This window comes from Condylostylus longicornis, unplaced genomic scaffold (assembly GCF_029603195.1).
Source record: "Condylostylus longicornis isolate FDR11 unplaced genomic scaffold, ASM2960319v2 ptg000004l, whole genome shotgun sequence".
NCBI lineage: Eukaryota > Metazoa > Arthropoda > Insecta > Diptera > Dolichopodidae > Condylostylus > Condylostylus longicornis.
The window spans coordinates 11,434,803-11,458,626 of record NW_026577973.1 but is presented as its reverse complement, the minus strand read 5'-3'; the positions used below and the strand labels follow the sequence as shown (position 1 = coordinate 11,458,626).

The 23,824-nt window shown below is 25.1% G+C and overlaps 3 protein-coding genes across 7 annotated transcripts in view; 1 reads left to right on the top strand and 2 right to left on the bottom strand.

The window, feature by feature from the left end:
* Positions 1-16,794, bottom strand: part of LOC129608244 (oxysterol-binding protein-related protein 8) — a 70,385-nt gene extending 53,591 nt beyond the window's left edge. For 2 of the 4 annotated variants that reach the window (XM_055519645.1, XM_055519653.1), the window contains exon 1: positions 16,035-16,788. In XM_055519645.1, the coding sequence (XP_055375620.1) occupies positions 16,035-16,299 (265 nt within the window). In that variant the 5' untranslated portion in view covers positions 16,300-16,788. Of the gene's footprint in view, positions 1-16,034 lie in introns of all 4 variants that reach the window. The other 2 variants (XM_055519626.1, XM_055519636.1) reach the window with 2 other exon arrangements.
* A 1,277-nt stretch (positions 16,795-18,071) lies between these two features.
* On the top strand, positions 18,072-19,424 carry LOC129608028 (calumenin-A). Its single transcript, XM_055519334.1, has one exon. The coding sequence runs from the start codon at positions 18,242-18,244 to the stop codon at positions 19,196-19,198; it is 957 nt and encodes a 318-aa protein (XP_055375309.1). The 5' UTR covers positions 18,072-18,241; the 3' UTR covers positions 19,199-19,424.
* A 606-nt stretch (positions 19,425-20,030) lies between these two features.
* On the bottom strand, positions 20,031-22,278 carry LOC129608038 (thioredoxin domain-containing protein 9). Of its 2 annotated transcripts, none has more exons than XM_055519346.1 (6): positions 22,194-22,278; positions 21,762-22,072; positions 21,631-21,703; positions 21,394-21,567; positions 21,221-21,333; positions 20,031-21,149 (listed from the first exon to the last, which is right to left on the bottom strand). In XM_055519346.1, the coding sequence occupies exons 2-6, from the start codon at positions 21,936-21,938 to the stop codon at positions 21,030-21,032; spliced, it is 657 nt and encodes a 218-aa protein (XP_055375321.1). In that variant the 5' UTR covers positions 21,939-22,072; positions 22,194-22,278; the 3' UTR covers positions 20,031-21,029. The 2 variants fall into 2 exon arrangements, with proteins under 2 accessions (XP_055375321.1, XP_055375330.1); XM_055519355.1 differs by lacking the exon at positions 22,194-22,278 and adding an exon at positions 22,148-22,193.
* Positions 22,279-23,824: the final 1,546 nt, after the last annotated feature.

The following is a 23,824-nucleotide window of genomic DNA, read 5'->3' as shown; positions in this document are numbered from 1 at the left end:
TATGTAAATGTTATCGAACGATCGAAGTTGATTTGCTTCTTAAATAAAATTCAATTATAATAATTTAGTATTATGTTACGTCTCTAACTTCAAGCGTTTGATTTTTAAATTTATGGAAAACTACATGTTTTTATGTACACAATAATTATTTTAATCAACAAATTTAATCAAATTACCATTCGAGTAATCCGAATTTAAGCAATTTTTTTGCATGTTTTGGTCAAAATAAATTTTATTAGATTGTAAATGGTTGAATTGAACTTTTTAAAACTGGATTCGATGATGAAATGAATTACCTTCATCACAATTAGTAACATAGACTCGGTACTCGTTTGACAAATTTAAAACATAAGCACCATTCGCTTACACAATGGGTATAAAAAATTTCGAGGAAATCAAAAGTTATACACAATCTGAAAATTTAATATTAAAAAAAACCCTTGACTCATAAAGTTCTCTTTATAGAATAATATTTTCTTATTTTCCCTATTCAATTTTCAAATGGGTATGTATACCTGTCTCAAAATTCTCTTTTACAACAAAAGAATTTGTACTAAGTATCTAAGTACAGTAGAACCCCTATGAAGTGACCAGTAAGGGCCTGAAGAAAGGGTCACCATATAAATAGTTGGTCTAAATTTGAAAATAAAAGCTTTTTTACCGATCGCATTGTATATACAATAGGTAGGTTATGTGATGGCTACAAATTTTGTATATATATCGAGTTTTCGGTGGGAACGCACTATTCCATGTTTGGGAAGTGTCTGTCTGTGTGTGCACGCGTGTATTTCAAGTTCGGCTGAACCGATTCTGATGAAATTATATGTATATGTAAGTTTATTTCAATTATATGGCACTGATTGATCAACTTTTGGAATATATCAGGCCTCAGGAACTACACTTTTTAGCGGGCCTATTTTACATTTTTGATCATTTTCAAAAAAATAATCAAAAAATTTCCTTGAAATTTCATATATGAGCTGTGCTAGACCGTCCGCAAAACCTCCTAACTTTTGGAAAAAACCAGGCGACAGCAACTGGACGTTTACCACGGGCCAAATAACATTTTTGTATATTTTGTATATAAAGAAAAATAATGAACCGATTATATGGAGGTGGAATTTTCTATACCGTAAATTGTGACTTATACAGTTCAAGTGCAATAAAAATCTACTTATATTATTAAGGTTGTCTCTCTATAGAGGTGCAAATGTATGGAGATCTTACCGTATATATAAATTTTCTTTACATAAAATTTATTTTTATAAATTTCTTTAATTCATCTACAAACAAACACAATAAGTACTCCATTATAATTTATTCAATTCAACTATATACATATATCATAAATATCAATGATTATTTTTCATATAACGACATTAACAAATAAAATATTATTTAAGCCCTCAAATAAGTGTTTGAACAAAATTATACAAAATAAACAAAACGAAATTTAAAGAAATAGAAGATGTAACAAAACTACCTTCACTATGTGTTTATTTTTTGTATACAATACTTATGATATAAATTCTACAAATTATTTTCTATATAATAGATATTAAAGTCTTTGAAAATAATATGTTAAATTAATATCATCCTTAAGATTGTTTAATAAGAGCTCTTATTTAATAACAATAAAAAAAATTATCATTAAATTTCTTTTTTCTTTTAAATAAAAAAAAAAAACAAAAATACCTTCTTATATTATTTTCTATTTAATGAAATTGTCATTTCATATATGAATCATAAAAGTGATATAATCACTCATCGTCATCACCATCATCATCATCGCTAACATTCTTACTATCATCAAAATTTCACCATTATCATCATCATAATATCTATTGTTATTAAGTTTTATAAAGTTATGAATTCTTTTTATCTAAATTCATATGAAATTGTGTGTATAAAACACACATACACACAAATATATGTATTCGTATCAAATTCTTATATATTTAGTAATTTTTTGTTAAGAATTTTCCCCAAAAAAAAATACAAATTCCAAAATACAAGAAAAAAAAAAACAACTAAATAAATAAATGAAGACCATAAAAACATTAAAGAATGTATAGAATTTTCCTTTTGGGACTTGTTATGAGAATTATATTTCAATTTTCATTTAATGAAACTTTCATATACCTAACCTATATGATATTGCATGTACAAGCATACAAAACACAACCTTCTGTGTCTACAAACTAAGTATGTATTACAGAAATGTGTATCTGATTACTTACAAAAAAAAAACAACATCAAAAAAAGTTAGTTAAGGCAAAAAATAATTCCCCTAACTAGATTTAAAATTAAATTTTTTATAATAAGTACTTATAATACTTACGTATGTACTCATTTTTTGACAAAAAGTACAAAAATTTACAAAAACAAAAAAATTTACGTCCTTAAATACTAAAATCATAACTTATTTTGGAAATATTCTAAATATGTGAAATTAATTCCGATTACATTTTTCGCACTTATTCACAAGTTTAGAAGACAATTTCTTATATCTAAATAATTTAATAAAGAGTCCCAATTCATAAGAGTTCGAATTCTAAAATTATTCAAAATACTAGATGTACACAATGTGACCTAAGTGAGCTATCAGTTATAGTCAATAATATTATTCAATACGTTGAAATTTTTACCTTAAACTTCACACCTTGCTCCCTTTAACATAAAAACCAGAAAAATAATTTATTAAGAGCAGGGTTGTACAAAATGAAGTGTTAAATATTAATTAACACATTAAACTGTGAACAAAAAGCAACTTCTTACTTCCAGAAGTTTTATTAATTTTTAATTTCCCATGAAAGAAGATTTTTTAAGTATTTCAAAAGAATTAATCGATTTAAAGAAAATGTGCGATTTTGAAGATTTATAAAATTAGAATTTAGATTCTTAAATAAAATGCAATTATAACAATGATGTTCCTAAGAAATTTGTAAAAAAATTGTTTTAATACACAGAATTCAAATACTAAATTTCAATGAAATTCGTTGTTTCCCGTCACATACGCAAAAATGTAAATTTTGATCGCATTAAAAGTCCAGATGCTGACATCTAATTCCTTCCAAAAATTAAGTGATTTCTTGTACTAAATACCATGGAGTAGTACTTTCAAAGTAAAAATTCAACATGCGAAATTTGATGCCATTACATAACCTCTCTTATTAGGCAATGCATTTACTAAATATTGAAAAGTCGAATTCTGAATTTTGAGTCCTGAATTGTAAATGGAAATGGCAAATTATGTAATTGTAAATGGAAACATACAAAATTGTACAAATATCGCTTCTATTCATTCACATATTTCATTTCGGAAATTAAATCCTTAGTACATACAAACATTAGTATGTAACATGCTATAAAATTTGTGAAAAATTAAAATTTAATTTTCAAAAAGATAGCCTGAAAATATTTTGTTTTTCAAAAAACAAAAGCCACAAGGTTTTACGAGTATTCTCATATATTTTTACAAAATGAAAAAAAAATGTTTTTTTCTAAGGGCAGAATTTCTTTTTTAATTTTTTTTTAACATATTTGATATAAAAACGAAACATGAATCCGAAAAGAAAAACCAAAGAAATTGTTTAATATTTATTTTGGTTTTGTGTTTAATGCAGCTATAACATTTTATGTTAATAATATAAATTGAAAAAAAGGCCTAAACAAAATTTACATAAGAACATTTTAAAATTTTAAAAATTAGGAAATTTTTTCTATTATTGTGGCTAAATTTTATAATGAGAAAATAGAGTTGATCGTGTCAATTCTGTAATACTCGTACGAATAGTAGGATAAGTATGAACGAATACCAGAAAGAGCCAAGCAATTTCAACTAATTTTATCAAACACTTTGACCCTACTTATATAATTCACTCGTGTAAAATTTCAATATCACAACTGTTATAGTTTTTAAGATATAGCTAAATAACTTTTGAAGTTGTCGACTCAGAAGCTAAATCGACTCAGAATTCGACGTTGATCAAAAACATAAAGTTAAGTCTTATATTTCAGACCATTATTTCTTAGCTTTAGAAACGGTAAGGCAAATTTGATATACAGGTATAAAAATATCATTAATATTTCGATTAGTTCTTGTTAGATAGCTCGATTTATTGTGCTGAATTAATTTCAAGCGAAGGCGCGTATTTACGAAATTTTATTAACAGGGAAATTTTCGCTTTTTGCTTAACTTTAAATTTCATAGCAAATGTAATTTTCTTTTTCGGCATGACGCACATATTATTAACTAAAAAATGACTTTTTGAAATTGACGCATAACATAATCTCTTAGCAGGTTAATAGAGCAATACTCAATTCTCATTGAAGACAATTAATACGTTCACCGCAAAATACGAAATTAAAAATATAATTATTTCAATTAAAAAGAACTCATTCACGTCCCACTACAATAAAAATACTTAATAAAGTTTTATTAATTAGCTTAATAAAATTCCAAATAAAAATTCCAAATAATAAACAAATTTTTAACTTAAAATTTCATATTTAATCTGTTATTACTCGTTAAAATGGTAAGTTTGGCATCAAATATTAACATTACCATCATGTGGTGCTATTAAGTGAGAAAAAAATTTCGAATAATACATCACTCTAGCTTCAATAACTTCAAAGCTATTATGGTCATATATAAGACAGAACTTTTTTTCTAATACTAACATTCCAAGTGTAATCCTGTAAGCCTACCCTGTAATCCCATACAAACAATTTTTTTTTAAGAAAACTCCAATCAATTACCAACAAGAGCTTTGATAAAAGTTCCGAACCATACTGTATAAAAGCCATCTATATCGGAACGAAAAATGTTCACAACTGTTCTTCATGTAGCCAGAGTACAAGGTAGAGTTATAAAGTTTAAAAAGGAACAAAATCATTAAAATCTAAATACTTATAAGATACTTAAGTACATTTCTGTAATATATTATTCATATAAGTATGCAAAAAATTAATACAAACATAAAAAACGTACAAATAATATTCATACATTGATTTTATTAGCAGGCTCACTGTTCTAACTTTATCTATAAAAAAATAAAAAAAAATTCTGCCAATTTTTCTATTAAACCAATTCCAATAGGTGGATTTTATATACTTAAATAATTTTTGATATTATGTAACATTCTAATTTATTTAAGATAGATAATATACAATTCCATGTACATTCACATAAACATGTACGTACACAAATTTACCTTATGCCTATATTCATTCAAACAATATTAGAAAGGCATTTGAATTTACATCTAATTTTTTTTCGCCTGTTTCAAAAATATCTGTAAGATAAGTTCTTTCCTTGAATTGATAAACGAATTGATGTAATAAATATGCATGTCTATTACGAAAATCTAATCGTAATTTGATTGACACTAAAAGAAAATTAAATAATAAATTTATATCCAAACAACAAAATTACAACAACAAAAAATTGGATTTTCTCTGGAAGAAAAAAAAAAATTAAAATTTTTTACCTACATAAGCTGTTAGTTATGTCTTAAATATTTTTTGAACGATTTTTCTTTTTTCGAAATAGATTCGTATTACATTCTTAAAATTGTGTCAAAAAGTTTCAATGTATTTTTGATAACATTAAGTAGTATACAATATACGTATATATTATATATACATATATAAGCACACAAAATTTCTCAAGAAAAAATTGATCCTATCCAGATCATAAACACACTTCCGAAAATATATTTTACATGTAAATATAGATAAGTACACGGATACGAGAGATATTATGTATGTGAAAAATTTGTATAGAAAATATTGAAATAGATTTTCATCATATAATATTACCATCAGTGTATATTTTCGTATATTCATTTATATTTTTATATTATAATTTTTGTGAAAATAAAGAAATCAAAATGAGAAACATGGTCACATGTCAACGTTTTCTTTAAAATTGAAACCATTTAATTCCAAAATCATCAGTATTAATCTAAAAAATGCATTGATATATTTCTTTCAGTTTTGATTTAATAACTTCAATTTTATAAAAAAATATTAAAAATTTTTATTAATTTTAAAAATATTTTCAAACACAAATTCGAAAAAATTTATTTCTTGCCCTTTGCACTAATTGTGAATTAGTCCAAAATGTTATTAGGATTGCAGATTCTAATTAATTTTGTGTTGTTAATGACAACAAAATTATGTGTAAAATCTGTTGTTTGTAAAATAAGTATGTTTATGTATTTCGTGAAAATAGCTCTCAACAATACTACTCACCTAATGTGAATGTTCTTAATATACATGAATATCTGAGACTCTGATTGCATCAATAATCAATAAAGTTAGTAATTTCTAATAAGTTACAATTAAAAATAAGAAGACAAAATTTTTAACTTTATAAAGCTTTTTTAAAAAAAAAATTTTCTTGTAAACTTATGCTGTCCGCTCAAAAAATAATATTTATCCTTCTGAAACAGTAAATTTTCCACGAATTAACCATATGTAAATAGATAAGATTAGATTAGATTTCAGAAGAATTTGGGTCAACGGTACGATCTGTTCACCGACCACCATCAAGAAATCATAAGATATCTGCAGACCTATGACGATTTTGTAGCCATATAAAGCTTCAAAATTCTTAAGTCCCAATCACAGAACCATCAGAGAAACATACGATTCTCCTAAATCATCTTCACATAAAAGCTTGACAAACTGCAGGAAAGCAATTGTGTCCTGCACCGGTCTGTTCAACAAACCGGGTTCCCGCACACTACTTGGCGAGAAAATCATAGCCGTCTATTCCCACATTAAAATTAATACCCACGACAAGAAAATCTTATTCTTCCTACTTAATTCCAATAGTTTTTGCAGACATTTTCAAACAAAACTTTCTTTGATTTGGACGGAACTAAAGGCTTTTATGGCCATAGTATGTAGTACGTTCATTATTAACGAGCTGAAGTTTAAAAAAGTTATCAATAACCTTTAATAAATCTTTAATTTCAAAATTCTATTTCATGTTGATTAACTCGTTGGATCACACCCTCAAGTATTTCTTGTTATTTATAATCGTTGTTCTCGTACCATATTCAATTATCAAGACTCATTTTGTTATTACTAAATCGCTGTTATTTTTTACACTTTTAACATTATATAAGAAATAACCTTTCTATAGTATAGTCCTTATTTCCTTCGTAAAAATAAACAATGAATCCATTTGACAATACTCAAAATGCTGACATTAAACTATCTTCTTATGAATCAATAAAAAAAAAAAGTTTAATAAATTTTGCTATATTAAACACTTGAGCTAATCCACCATCTACACAAATTTAATTTTTCCTCTATAATAACGTTAGATACTAAATTTTAACTATTTAAACTAATAAGCATATATGTACATATACAAACATCTTAATTTACTGTCACTTTCATACCACACATCACATTTCATTTTAATACACATATGTACGTACTCACAATAAATAAATGTTGTACTCATATGGATAACATATACATATGTATATGAGAAAGTTTATGTGCAATATAATAGAATAGAACTGCAATTTTGAATGCAGTAGAAAATTTTCTATTCATTATAAGAATTTTATTAAAAAAACAAAAATTGTACTTGAGAATCTCACTCATATACATTAAATGTATATAAAGAAAAGAATTTTTTTATAGCATATATGAATATGAACATGTACTTTATAAGTACATAAGTAAAAGTATGTATTTAAATTTATGAAATAACTAAAATATATACTAGAATGTAGAGTATATTAAAAAAGTATACTTGTTAAGGAGATCTTAAGCTTAGTTAAGAATTCGTTTAATTTATACTTACATGACACAAAAAAAAAAAAACAAAACAAAATAGAAAAAGAAAAGAAAAATATGTATAATAAAAATTCCAACTTTCAAATGGAAGGAAAAACCCACACACATACTTCATTCTTAAATCGTTTTTCTTTTGTTATTTCACTTTAATATATGTTATATACTTAAGTATTCCAATGTATACATATATTTATGTTCGTATAACACTATACATGTGTGTATGTACAGTAGAACCTGGATTTTTAAGAACTGAGATATTTTTGTTTCATGTGATAGAAATATTTTGCTTAATGACTTCTCAATTTAAATTTAATTTTGGTGCTGTTGGTATTCATTGAGGAAAAAATATTCTAAGATGTGTAAAAACACTTATATACGAGTACTTTCTAAAAAAAAATACTTTCATTCAAAACAATTTATATTGCAATAATTTTCAACTTATATGAATAAAAATGCACTAAAATTATAAAGTAGAATTCACAAAAATTAATTAGACTTATAAGAAACAAAACCAAAATTCGAGTAAGGCAAAACTACGCTACCATTTTTCTGTGAACTACAAATTCAAAATCAACCTTATAAAAATCGTACACATATGTATGCATGCATACAAAAGTCTTACAATCACTTACCGCGTTTATATGGCAGTTTGAATGGACTTGAAATCAGTAAACTTGAAACGTGAAAGAATAAACTTGAAATCAGTTCAAAACTCAAGCATAGCGTCTTTGCTACGCTGTAATTTTCAAGCTCGCAAGCTTTTAAGAGGTGTTTTTAGTTTAACATTTCAAGTCAATTAAGCAAAACTTTTTGATTGACATGAAGCCAAGTGATGAACTACAAAATTCCAAATTCTAATTACATTGTACTTCTTATCCAGATTCGATTGTATATATTTTTATACACAATGTTACACATATACAATTTAAGCAAATATAGTTAATGGAAGCAAATATTTAGTACGTGAAAAATATTACAAGCCCTAATTGAAATGAATGCTTTTTTTAAAAAAAAAAAAAAACAAAACCTGTTTTGTTTTTTCTTTTAAATAAAATAATATTTAATTTTTTTGTAGTTTATTTTAGACTTGCCGGAAACAAAACCGAAAGAAAAACATAATCTAAATTAAAATTCTTTATTCTCTAATTATTGTTACCATATAATTTTTTTGTATTCACACATTTCAAAATAATATTCTGAATATCACCTAAATTTGATAGGTTTTCCAAACAAATTAATTAGCAACAATGCGATAATTACATTATAACACGTTAAAAGTATATATTTTTTTTTAAATACATAAGTATTTTTTATTTAAAGCACGTAAAACTTCTGAAATACAATTCGATTTCTGTAGCAAATAACATTTTCAATCAGCTTATACTAACTAGAGCTTTCAATACATATATATTTCAGGCATATTTTTGAGCACACTTAATAAACTTAGTTGTTTAGGCATAAAAATAATAATGATCGCATTGAAACTCACAATAAAATATACTCGTTTCATAATTGATTCGAAAAGGTTAATAATCTTAATTACTGGTTATATGAGCCTTATATACTTACAATATAATTGAATATAATAAAATCGTAATTTTATCTATTATAAATTTAAGAATTAAAAGTAACTGGTGAGACTAATGATACAATGCTTATGGTATCTGTTGTTTAACAGAAAGATCTCGGATTAGTTCAAACCCAGGTCTAATATTCAATATTATTAAAATAAAAAATTCTGTTAACGCAAAAGATTACGCATGTGTTCATAATATTTAATATTGAATACCAAGAAAAATAAACATAAACATTATAAATAACCTTATGTTTTAATATAAAAAAGAACTATGGTAGACTATTTCACATGCCGATTTAAATCAAAAACTTATGAAAATAAAGCTTGACTCCAAAATTCAAGTGGAAGGAACTAATTCGCCAGTCTCTATAATTTTTTGCTCAAAAGGCTCTTTTAAATATGTAAAATCTTTTTACATATTTGCAAAACAAACCTCCGTAGATACACACATGAATGATAACACAACTAGATACATAGTACATAAATATAACACACATTCATGGTTACAAACACATTAATTATACAAAAAAAAATTTAACTGAGTGGATGGCCTTTTCAATTTTCTCTTTTTCATTCGTCTATTTCCCTTCATTTCCTTTAAATTTTTTTTTTAACTAAATATTCTCTTTGATTAATTAATCAATTAAATTTCAAAAAAAAAAATTTTTACTTTCAAATAAGTTCCACTTTCACTTTAAATTAATTTTAACTCATCTATTAAATCAAATTCAAAAATTACTTTGTTTCTAAAACTACCATTTATGTATTAATGACGATTTCGTGCAGCTGGAGTATAAAATGAAGCAACTATGTCAAGACGTTGTAAATGGACATGGAATCTAAAGATACGACAAAATTTTCTAGATATTGTCAAAAGTAACAAAAATATTTTTCATTTGTAGCAATTTCTGTTATATGTACACACATGTATGAAATTTATTATAGAATTTGAATTTAACAATTAAGCCTTAATTAAATAACAATTCATTTTTAGCCTTAAGATTTTCAATATTTTACTATTTTGGAATTGAAGTTTGATTAATTGAAATATTTAATTTGATAAACAAACAGATTTTCTAACACTTATAAATTTCTATAATTTGTCAAGCTTTCTTCAATAAGTTAAGTTTTTCGTATTTTGTATTAAGCAACATATACTTAATACAAAATTGTAATACAATAATAAGAAACTCCAACTAATTCTGCAACTATAGGTTTGATTATTGATTCATTCATATATGTATGTATGTACAAGCATTTTAATTTGACTTTTAAATATTAGCTAAAAAGTTTTCATTTTTAATTTCAATAAAAATTGTAAAACATTTTTATTTAAGTATTTCAAGTGGAAAAAGACCTTCAAATCCATAATTTAATTTCACAGACACTACGTACTTAAATTTAGTTTTTAGATTAATTTTTTTTCGTATTTCCATTGGAAAAAAAATTTATAAATTAAGTTTAGATTTTTTATAAATTAACGTTTTGGAATAAATTACAAAATAATCTTTACAATTTAATAGTGATTATAAAATTGATTGAACTTTGTACTTTCAACACATGTGCTTCTTCGATCATTAATTCTTTTAAATAGTAAACAATTTTTTTTGTAATCGTCATAATTACTTTATTGTCAAGAACATATACAAAACTTCATAATAAAATCATAGATGAATTTACAATTTATTTGATAACTATAAAAAATTATTCTAATGAAACTAAATTTTAGTGTTAGTAATTAAATACTTAAATATTTTTAATTACGAGTACTTCAATCGAATTTTACGATATTCGGAAAAGGTTTTCAAAGATCAAAGTTCGCTCTATTTTGCTGATAATGCACGCTTATTTTAAACACAATTTTTTATTTCTAAATTTCACTACTTCGTTCTGTCTATAAATAGAAGTGTTCTAATCTTTCTTTTGAACAGTCGCTGAATTTGAATGTCAAATGATGTAATTTTTAATTTACTTTATTGATTAGCTCATAATATACATATACCATAATTTAAAATATTATTTGCATTAGTATTTCAATGTTATTAAATTAGTAAGTTTAATTATGTTTAAAATTTGCAGTTTCATCAGTACATATATATGTTCCTATACTTACAGAAATATGCAATTCGTACATATACATAAACAAAATATTTAATAGAATAAAATGCAAATTTAAAAGTTAAAAAAAAAACATGTTTACTTTCGAAAAATTTTAATTTTTAAAATGAAAAATTTTTAGTCGAACGCCTTTGCTATTATTAAATTTGCATTTAATGAAATTTTAAAATGTCAAATGCGTAAGCATATATATGTATATGTGTACATACACTTAAGAACAAAATATAAGTGAGATCTACGTTATTATTGCATTATGTATATTGCATTATGTATATGTGATTCAAGTAATTATTATCAATGACAACTGATCAAAAAATTTTTTGAGCATATTTTTAGCACGATCAAAACACACGTTCGTAATCATACAAACAGAAACAAAGATGTTTGATCATAGAATTTGGTCCAACTCATCAAATAATGATTATAATCACTTAAGATGTTCAATTACACTTAAATATTTGGGAACAAGAAATATTTGGTATGGACATGATACAAAAAAAGTATGATTTTAGAAATAGTTAAGGAAAAATTTACCTTTAAAACAATAAATTTTGGCAGAAGCATTTTCACTTCACATATTGTGAACCCAATTTATGAAATAATTTTATTAAATTTAAATAAAGTAATTGATAATTCAACTTATACATTTATATTCAGTAATCTACGATGTTTTTAGAGAACCTTTTAAAATTATTTTTAAAATAATTTCAAATTATTATTGTAAGTATTTCTTGGAATGAAATGAAAAGAATTGAAAAAATTAGTAATCAAACCTAAAAGTAAGCTATAAAAATTTTAAGGGCTCGGATAGACATGAAATTTTTAGTTATACAACTGTTTAATTCCTTGTTTTTACTCCATAGGTTTATATTCAAGCGTGCACACATGCAAGTGTAAAATCAGTTTGTAATTTTTTAGAAACTGATTGCAATTTTTATTTAACGCATTCGATTTAAATTGACGCAATAGTTGGTTAGATGTGCGTGGAACGCTTTAAAATATAAGTAGTAATTGCAAAACTAAAAATTTCATGACAGCTTGAGCCCTATTAAAACCTTTACACTATCGTTCATACATTTTATTCGATTGAAACTTAAAGAAAATTTGATTCTAAATAATCGTGAGCTATGTTTAATGGAAAAAGTAAAACGCTATTAAATTTTCCAAATTCTTTTGTATTATTATAGGGTAAATAAAAAGTTAGCATAATATAACAATACTTATACTAATAAAAAATATTTTTGAATTTACGATTATCTTTAAAATTGTAAAAAATCATGATATTTGCTTACTTTTTTATTAAAATATTTGCAAATATTTATCTTAGAAATCAAAATTAAATGTTATTGTATTTATTTTTCTTTAAAATTTAAATTTATTTCTTTTTTTTTGTTTGGAAAAATATACACAGAAAAAAATGGTTTCTCTGGCGTCCTGGCATGAATCCAAACGAAAATTTTATAACAAAAAATAAACAAATTTTTTTTGTTTGTAAATCGATGCACGTGACAAAATTTAATTAATAAAAATGGCACCATGAAGTATAATCATGATATCATCACACGCAAATTTTTAAGTAGTCTATTGTTCTATCAGTGATCGTAGTTTATTCTTTAATTTTATTCTGTAATCTCAGAACAGTTTTAGAACAATTTACAATTTATTGAAAGATTACTCAATAAATGTATTCTAAAAAGTTAATTATTGAACACGATTAGGATTTCTACACTAGTGAAAACTAGTGTCGTACATTGTCACTAGTGTCGTAAGAAAGCGAAAAGGGACGACTTAAAAAAACACCAAAATAAATCATATAAGTACTTACTTATAATTTTTCATATAATCATATTTTTTTAGAACTAATATAGAGAACTGTTTCGATGAACTGTAAAATATTGGTGAGAAATTGTTATTTTATTACAACGGAACAAAGTTTAGGATGAACGGATTCTCACTCATAAATAAATTTTTAATATGACTCAAACATTTTTAATAAATATATCATTAGAGTGGAATACGAATTTCAAATTTAAAGAATTTGGATAATTCAAAACAAAATTGAATAATTTATTTAAAAAAATCATGGGAACAAATTAAGTACATCATAAACAAGTAGGTATCTTGTAGTTAAAATTTCAAAATATATTAATGTAAATATTTAGAAAAATATTAAAACATTAATAATAAAGAATAATTTATGACGATAATGACTGTGTTAAATAAAGAAGAATATTTATTAATACTAATAAGGTGCCAATTGCAAAATTTATAGGAAGGTGGAAGATCTAAATGGATGAACAAACTTTAAAAAAAAAAAAAGTGTTGTATGAACTTGGGGAAAGTTCGTGGAGTTTCAAATTGAAAAAAACTATACCAAACCAAAAATTTCATGTCTAAAATATCAAACTCTTAAAATATTATATTAGGTAATATAATATTTAGTATTATGCGGAATTTTCACCACAAAAAATTTAATTGAAGACTTAAAACTATAAATCACTAATTTTCTATTGCTAAAAACTATTTCTATATTGAAATAATTCAATAGAATAATTAATGTTGCAGAATAAAGTATTTTATGACATACAATTAAGTATAATACAAATAGCATATTTTAAATAATGACTATACCTATAGCATAAAGAATTGAAAAACACAAAATTTATGATTTCCTTTGCAGTACCGTTCTTATTTCTATGTAAAGAAAAATTATTTTTATCTCTTTTATTACAAAGATTTAATGTAGAACCAAAGTAAATATTTATGTATATACTGGAAGGAAAGAATTTTCCTGGAAAAGGAAATGTCCAACTAATGTTTTCATTTTATACATTTTGTGATGGAGTTCATTTTTTTTGTTACTCACCGATAACTTTTTTATTTAATTTTTTTTCAATTCTATTTAAGTAAAAGATTGAAAAAGGAATTCAAAATGAAATCTCATGTACAAATAGAAGACTTACTTAATATATTTAACTTTTACTTTATTTTTCAAATATTCTCCCTTTATATCAATTTTTTTTTCATCATCGCATTTTACTTTTAATACACGTCTCATTACGCAATCGGACAATCAAAGGGAATATATATACTTAAGTAGATATCTAATACATTGATGTGTATCTGTGAACATATTATATTTCCATTTAGAAGTTATAGAACCCAAGCTGCAATTTATAAAAAAAAAATTTAAAACGATACTAATTGAGTATTTCCAGACTTCTTATTAGACAAGTAAAATATAATTAAAATAAATTAAGCGATAGAATTTTGAACAATATTAACCAAACGAAATACAAATTTTCTGAAAACAATAAGTATTTTCAGTTTACTTAAATTTTAGAAAATCTTTTTACGTAAAGTAGGTGGCTACCAAGAAACACAGTTTCAAAACATTGCTTACAACAAAATATTTTAGTTGAATTACTTAACTAGATAAGTAGTAAACAGATATAGGTACTCAATTTTTTCATGTTCTGTAACATAATTTCTTTTACTAAAATCATTTAAAGATCATTTTACTTTTACTAGAATTAAATTTTAGTACCTACCTACACTATTTTTGGATTAATTCATTTGTATTTATACTTATACGAGTACAATATATGTACATATGTATTAACATAAAAACCTAAATCTAATATTTGTTACTTACATATAACTTATATTAATTACTTATAGACAGGTACACACTTATTTATAATATAATTATCATAATTCCTTAAGGAAGATATAAGGCAGATGGTAACGCGCAAACTAAAATTATTTCTGTACATGTTTTAAAAGAATTTTTTAATATTTAAGCTTTATGATTTAAAACTAATTTTATTATTGACGACTTCTTTTGTTTTGACTGTACAAAAAAGTAGATAGCACCTACCCATATACGTAAAACCCCCAAGTTACGAAAATATTATTATTTATAATAAATATTTGTTAAAATAATTATATTAATAGATAAATCACTCTTTAAAAGTGGTTATTACAGAGCTAAAATCTTTCACATGTACACATATGTGTACAAAACGAGATTAGTCAATAGATCTCAGTAAATAGTTATATCAAAACCACTAAAATGGGTAGGTACTTTCCTACGTTCCAATATCTAAAAAGTTTCTCCAAAAGGAAAACCTTTAACTTAGTTATAAAGCTTTTTAACAAATCAATTAATTTTTGAAAATGGTTGAATTCAATTTGGATTTTACTAAATTAATATAAAATATTTACTACAACAGCCCATTTTACTTCATATCATTACATCAGCATAGCTTCAGAATTATGTGAAAATAAAGGAAAAAATAAGCTTAAAGCTAATTATATAGTAAAATTAAAACCTTAATAAAGCGTGTTTCAAATAAAAGCAAAAAAAAAATCGTTTTTGTTTTAAAGAAAACTAAAAAACTACTTAAATAGTTCAAAAAAAAAAGGAAAACAACATAATTTAAAAAGAAATAAATAAAAAGCAAAACAGAAATGACAACATTCACTGGCAATATTGTTAGTAAATGATTCATACCACTTGGCATACGATAACCAGCACTATTAGGAGGAGTTGTACCTTGAGCGGTTGCAGATGCACCCATATTTGGTGTACTAACTGAAGACGATCCACCAAGACCTTGCGTGTTAATCGTTAATCCTGGATTATTTCCAATGCCTCCTCCACCACCACCTCCAATACCAGACCCACCAATTTGAGTTTCCCTAAGGAAACCGCTTACCGAACCAGGAGATTCACTCAGTTTAGCTGGAGTGCTTACAGCTGATGGTGGTATATTCATTTTGATAAAATTAATATCCTCTTCCTTAAGTATATGAAATAATTAGCTCGAAGTTTTTGTTTTTTTTTTATTTCTTTTATGCAGTAATTTTGCTACAATCGTACTATTTTATACACATACGCATGCATATAAATATTGAAGCCCATGTGTTTATCAAATTATTTTATAACTTTTGTTCAAATTCGATTTTTATATTTTGTATTTTTAATTTCTTGCACTTGTAATGGCATTTCTTTCAATCAAAAACAAATAGCACTCAGATGTAATAAAAATTTACTTCGAAAATATTTTACAATTTACACTAAACATCGACAATACAAAACAGTTCCATTAATTGTAGAAAGAAATTTACGAATCCATCAAATTAACTTATCGATTTTTCTTTTCTGTGTCAATTGATTCACTGTGAAAAAAACTTAAAAACAATACAAAAAGAAAAAAAAATCATTTTCTTAGGTTTTCCTATTTACCGACATTTAAATATTTTCTGACGAGCCTAGAAAAATAACTGAAACTTGATTAACAATTTTTTTTCGCATTACTGTCAATTATTTATGTTTTGACATTTGCTGCTTCGTCAAAATTCAGTACGAGTGTAAATCGAAAGTTTTAATCATTATGAATTTTCTTAATTATTTTCTGATTCTAAATTCAGATTAAATGTATAAAAATATTTCGAATTTCATAACATATAGCAGGACTTTTATACTTGCCTGCCATTATTGTGCTTGATTGCCCAACACCCTGAAAATAAGTTGATCAACACAATCATTCATACTTAAACATTTTTTAAACTTTTTGTAAACTATGTCTGTTTTGTATGAAATTTCATGCAGCACACAAAGCTACGCGCATAAAAATCAAACTATTTATAATTTTCGCCGATGCTGTGCGACGAAATCTAAATTATGGAATGCAGATTAGAGCGACAATTGTAATTTACAATATCTATTGTGCCCGTCCACGAGCGTCTAGACAGTTTTTTAAAATTTTGGATGTACAATAAATATCATGTTTCTTTAGCTTAACAGAATTATTTAATTTTTCAAATTTAAATTTTTTTGACAGAAAATGTATGTTGTCATTAAGGTTAGGCTCTCGTCAAAAAGATTATGTCGTATATGTAAACAGTTTTTTCAAAGAAGTTTCAACCTTCAAATTGTGGCCAACCCACCCTCTAACGGTTCAACATGTTGAAAACTCTCTATGTTTGCAAAGTTTGTAGGAACTAAGTTGAATACGTTAATAGACGGGCAGACGGGTTCGTTCGATTTCTATTTCAAATTTTGAAATAAATTACAAAGAAAAAAGTTATAATTAAAGAGTTTGTTTAGTGTTTAAATTTATTTTATAAACTAAGTAAGAATATTAACAAAGTCTACTAGATAATCGAAGGCAGCTGCCATTTTTAATGAATGCGACTTTATCGTGAACTTGGGTATTTTTCTCGTTTTTAATATACATACTTTGTTTAGTTTTTAAATGTATAACTTTAATACAAAGTAGGGTAACTTTTTTGTAACAACATCAAAAGTATATGAAACAACCATAGTCAAAAACATAAATATATAGTTTTTTTGTAAAAATAACAAATTCACATTGATGGTAAAATACATGTGTTTTGATGTCTAATATGTATACGTCAATTAATTCAGCTATATACTTTCAATTTTAGGCATTTATTTTCTTCTACTTCGAATAGATGTCGCAAAGGTAACATTCTTCTGCAATTTTCTGTAATCTGTAATCTGTATCAGTCTTGTTTTTATCTCAAAAATTTGCTGAGCAACGTCACTTATAATCTTTCATTCTTATTATTCGGTATTCGGAAATTTAAATGAAGTGTTTATTCCGGAAAAATTAAGTGCCAATAACTTGAGGCGGATATTTTCGTTTCAATATTTTTAGTTCGTAAAAGATTTTGCATAAAATTTTTAGAGAAATGTTTTTGAAATACCATTTAAGTTTATTACTTATATTATTTATAATAAAATATGTAGCTTCAAAACCGGAAATCGTTCCTGATTTACATAAACAGCATTTAAATGCTGAGCATCATGATTTACAATATGATCATGATAAATTCTTAGGCGAAGATGAATCTAAAGTATTTGATAGCCTTCCGCCTGAAGAAAGTAAAAGACGCTTGGGAGTAATTGTTGACAAAATTGATACTAATAATGATGGTTTTGTGGAAACTGAAGAATTAAAAAAATGGATCCAGTACACACAAAGACGTTATATAGATGATGACGCCACACGTCAATGGAAACAACATACCTTTGATAGAGATAAAAATGGAACAATATCGTGGGAAGAATATAAAAAAAATACTTATGGTTTTATGGATGATATGGACCCTAGGGATATTGAGAGAGAAGATGATGGATTTTCTTATAAAACTATGTTGAACCGTGACCGAAGAAGATGGGCTGCGGCTAGTACGGGCGATGGTGAAACATTAACATTTGAAGAGTTTACTGTTTTTTTGCATCCTGAAGATGTTCCTAGAATGAGAAATGTTGTTGTGTTAGAAACACTTGAAGATATAGATAGAGATAAAGACGGAAAAATTTCCGTTGATGAATATATTGGTGATATGTATAAACACAGTGAAAATGAAGAAGAACCTGACTGGGTAGTTAGTGAACGCGATGTATTTAAAAAGTTTAGAGATCATGATGGCGATGGTTTTTTAAATAAAGAAGAAATTCATGAATGGATTACACCAAAAGATTTTGATCATGCAGAAGCTGAAGCAAAACATTTGGTTTTCGAAGCTGATACAAATGAGGATAATCGTTTAACAAAAGATGAAATACTTGATAAATATGACTTGTTTGTTGGATCTCAAGCAACTGATTTTGGGGAGGCCTTAACCAAGCATGACGAATTTTAATTTTTAACTTCTATTTTTTTAAACTAAACTATTCTTAAATCTCTCAAATATAAGTACATATATGTATGTTTATGTACACGTCTTTTTTTATATGTAACTAATTTTAATGAAATTTTTATAATATTCCAAAGAACAAAAATATTAAAACAACTAACTCATTTTTATAAATTGATATTTTAAGTTTAGATATTATGAAAATATATTACACAAGCGTTTAAAATTACAAGTAATTTATTCATTAACGATTACCCACTCTTACATCACAAAAGTTTAGCTTTATTAATGACGCATAAGTTTTTTTGCTCTAAATATGCTTTCAAAGGAAGAGCATATTGTTTTATTTGCCCCAATTTTAAAAAAGAATTATTTTGTTTAAATTTAAATTTTTTTGAAACTTTTATTTTTATTGCTATAGTTTTTTCTTAAGAACAGAATTCTTATCAGAAATTGTTTTTAATTGCTATCATTATTTTTACAGCACATTCGTGTATCTCGAATTTTCATCTTACTTTTTTATTCACTTTAATAACAGAATTCTTTTTTCTAATATGATAGTCAATCAGCTTTTTCTGAGATGGCGAGCAAAAACGCGAGATACACGCCCGTAATTTTAGCCGGAGAATATTCTGGAAAAGAAAATAAATGAGCCCAGATAAACTTTTTTTTTTCATTTTGTTATTAAATAAAAAGATCGTGCATTAGGTTTTTACATATTTTCTTATCCTTAGTATTTTAATTTTTAGTATAAAAAATTAACAACTAATAGATTTTAAAATGACTTATAGAAAAACAAAACTTTCTTAAAAGTTATGTAAAATAATTATATTTTGTAAAAAAAAAAGTACAAAACTGTATTAATGCTTTCCATTCTATAAAAATTTTTCAACATATGTAAGTGCATTTAAATAAGGCCATGTTTCGTGAGAGCAAAAAATAACATACTTGTACATTTTAAACCTAAACAAACTCATTACTTAAAACTACAAAAATTATTTCATATTTATTACAAAGGCCAGCTTTTATTTATCTGTGAATAATGAGATGGCTGTTACATATACTACATAGTGTATTCTAATATAACACATAGATGATGTACTTACAAAAGTTTTAATAATAAATGTAATTTTTCTTGCCAAAAATCTCAAATTTTTTCTTTATATCGATAGTAAAATAAGTTGGCACAAAAAAAGTTTTAACTTATTCCTGAAACACAAACATAATTTATTAAATATAATTATATATATATATTTTAAATGCAATTAATTTGTCTTTTGTATTGCATAGTAATTTTACTAAATAGCAACAAAACATAGCCATTTTAATAAATTTTTTTTTATTCAAAAGTTAATGGTTTTTTTTTATTAATATCTAACAAATGAGAGATTAAAGGTTTTAATAGATTTTTTATTTGCTTCAAGCAAAAATTATATCAAAAGAATATTTTTTATAAATAAAGTATAGTTTCGCAATTGTATAAAATTACAAAAATTTGAATTAAAAATATAAAAATCAATAATTGTCTTTAATATTTTTCTTTCACATAAATATATAATACGCTTTTATTCTATCAAAAAAATATTACTGTATGTATATTATCTACTTTGCAAAAATATTTTTGATTTTGTTACACGCTTATTGCGAATTTTGGTTTTTTAATCTAAGACTTAATTTTGATAAATTTTCTAGAACTTTAAATTTTGTTTAGTATATTATTTATGCATCTAACAATTTGTGTTTATTATTTTCTTTAAATAATCTACTAAATTTCAATGTCCTGTTTATTGTGCTTATAATTTGAATGTAATATTCATCAGCATATAATCATTTTAAGTTAATCGTCAAAGTCAAAATCAGAATCATCTGAATCATAGCCTCCTCTAATAGCTTTTTTAGGACGATTAAAATAATTTTTAGGTTTTCTATTTTGATCTGGAGGACAGAGTAGATCGCCCTGAAATAATATGAATTGTAAGAAAGGAATTTTATATATTTTGTTTATAAACTTCAGTTATAAATTTTTACATTGTAGTCTATTGCACCAGATTGAGCTATTCGCCACTCCATCATTTCTGTTGGAAAATCATCACAATTCCCTAAATCCGTAAAACCCACAATATAATCTTTAGTTTTGCTGTCTGAAAATAAAAGTATGGATACATGTTTAACATATTAATTATTTTATAATATAATTTTACCTTTGACTAATGCGATAGTTGGTATTATTTTTATTCTTAGTCTCTGAGTTAAAAATGGTGACTTTTCAGCGTTAACCTTACAAAATTTTGCTTCAACATGTTTTGCTGCTAGTATTTTTAAATGTTTATCGACAATTTTACATCTTTCAGTAGAATCTTTATAAAAATGACAAACTACAAGTTTGGTTGAAATATAAAACTTTTTTACTTTAAATAAAATAAACTAATTGATCTCACCTATATTTGGGGATTTTTTTGATACCTCAAAAAACTCTTTTTCGTCAGCTAGTTCTGAATAAACACCATGACCCTTAAAATATAATTTTGTTAAAAAAAAATACAATCCTTGAATGACAAGATTTATGTACATTGTTCAACCACTCTTGTTTCTTTTTATTCAATTCCTTCATCTGTTTCAATCTTTCTTCTCTAATTTTTTGTAAGTCATCAGAATCTAAATTGTCCAGTTGCTCCAGTTGACTATCTATTTGTTTTTCAACTTGCTGAGCAGCACTAATCAATGTTTGTTCAAATACTTTCTCCATTTTTTACTTTAATGAATCTAAAAAAAACTTTAAAGGCCGGAAATTTTGTTTTGTGTAGGTGCGTCGAACACGATGCACTTTTCAATTACTATACACTCAATTTTCTGTAAGTACTATGTAAAGATTTGGTTAAGCTGAAAAAAAAAATGAAATTTTAATTATAATAGATATTAATTTTCAATATGAGAAAGCAAATAATTTATGATTACTTCAACTTAATAAGAAAATTCCCACATATGCGAACTTACAACTTACCTCCTGCAAAACCAATTATGTACAACATTCTGGATATACCTGCCATACTGTAAATTTTATCTCTTTATTAAAGATTATATGTAGCAGTATTAATGACATATGACTCACATGGTTAAAATTTTTCTCGGGTGGGTTTTATCGGGTTTTCTTCTAGAATCTAATAATTCCAACTGAGGTTGTTAGTTTCCAAATCTTAACCGGATTGTTTTGTTTTGTTGCATACGTCGCTAACTTTGTTGACGTTAACACTTAACTAACTAACGTAAAAAACCTTTTGGTAATTCGACATTTAAAAACGCAATATACTAGGATCTTTCATTTACATTTTACGTTATCAATCTCAATAGTAAAATCATTGTTTATAATTTTATTCAACAGGAAAAAGCCATTTATATAAAAGTTATATTTTTAAGTTTCAACAAGGTATGCTTGAAATTGCAAATTTTATTCATATTTTTAACAAGATTTGTTTGAAAAATCATGCGAATTGGATTTTGCGATCGTAGTTAGAAATTCTGCATTTATAATATGTTTATAATTTGAAATTGTTTCTTATATACCTAAGTGTAAACACCTTATTTGTTTTTTTATTTAAAAAAACATTTTTGCTGGTGAACGACTTAATTATAATTGCAAACTTACCTGTAAACAATAGCCTAAAGTTGAGGATGAAGAAGTTTCGTAAAACGGCGACAAAAATGAAATAAATGGATACCTCTGTCAAAGTATTTTATATAGCTGTATTCGAAAACACTCTCGTATATCTTTAACGATTATGTTTTTTTTTGCAAAAATATTTATAAAAAAGTTACAAATTGCAATAATTGTTATAAAAACCTTACATTCAAAAAGAAATTAATTACAAAGGCTTTGATATCAAACCTAGTTCAACTTAGTTTAGAACCATGTTGATCAACTTAGTTTAGTTATAATAAGTATTATAGTTTTACTTAAACTCGACATTTGACTTTTCTATTCTTGGACGACCTAACTTTATATCAAACTAAACTTAGTTTATTAAAAAGCGATTGTATTATGGGTATTTATATTTATATTATAAAAAAATGTATAAAAGAAGTAAGATTATTCCTTCCTTCTTAGTTATATTTAATGAAGAGACTTATATGACGTAAACAAGGTAAAAATCAAACGAAGGTCAAAACGAAAAAAAAAACACAAAATATTTAGAGAATCTGTTACAACAAAATTTTATTAATACCAAAACAGTCATAATTATTATATAATGAAAACATAAGTCAGAAGAAGAGAATTGGAAAATTTAACGTTATATTAATTTTTTTTTATAAAACAAATGTCTTGCGTTGTAAAAACGTTTTACCGAAGTCTTGACAGAAAATTACATACCAATCAAACGTATTATTTGTAATTCACAATTATCTTTCATATTTGTAAATGAGAGATAAAGATAAAGAACACAATATTTTGTAGACAGAAATAGATGATTATATTTTTATAATGATCCTTTTTTATTAAAAATTATTTCTTCGTCAAGTTTATCAATGGCAATAATGGCATATTTTCTGAAGAGAAAGTATATGCACATTCACACATACATTTTAAAACTGATGCCATTTGCATTTATTGCTTTGCTTGTTTTCACCAAAATTTCC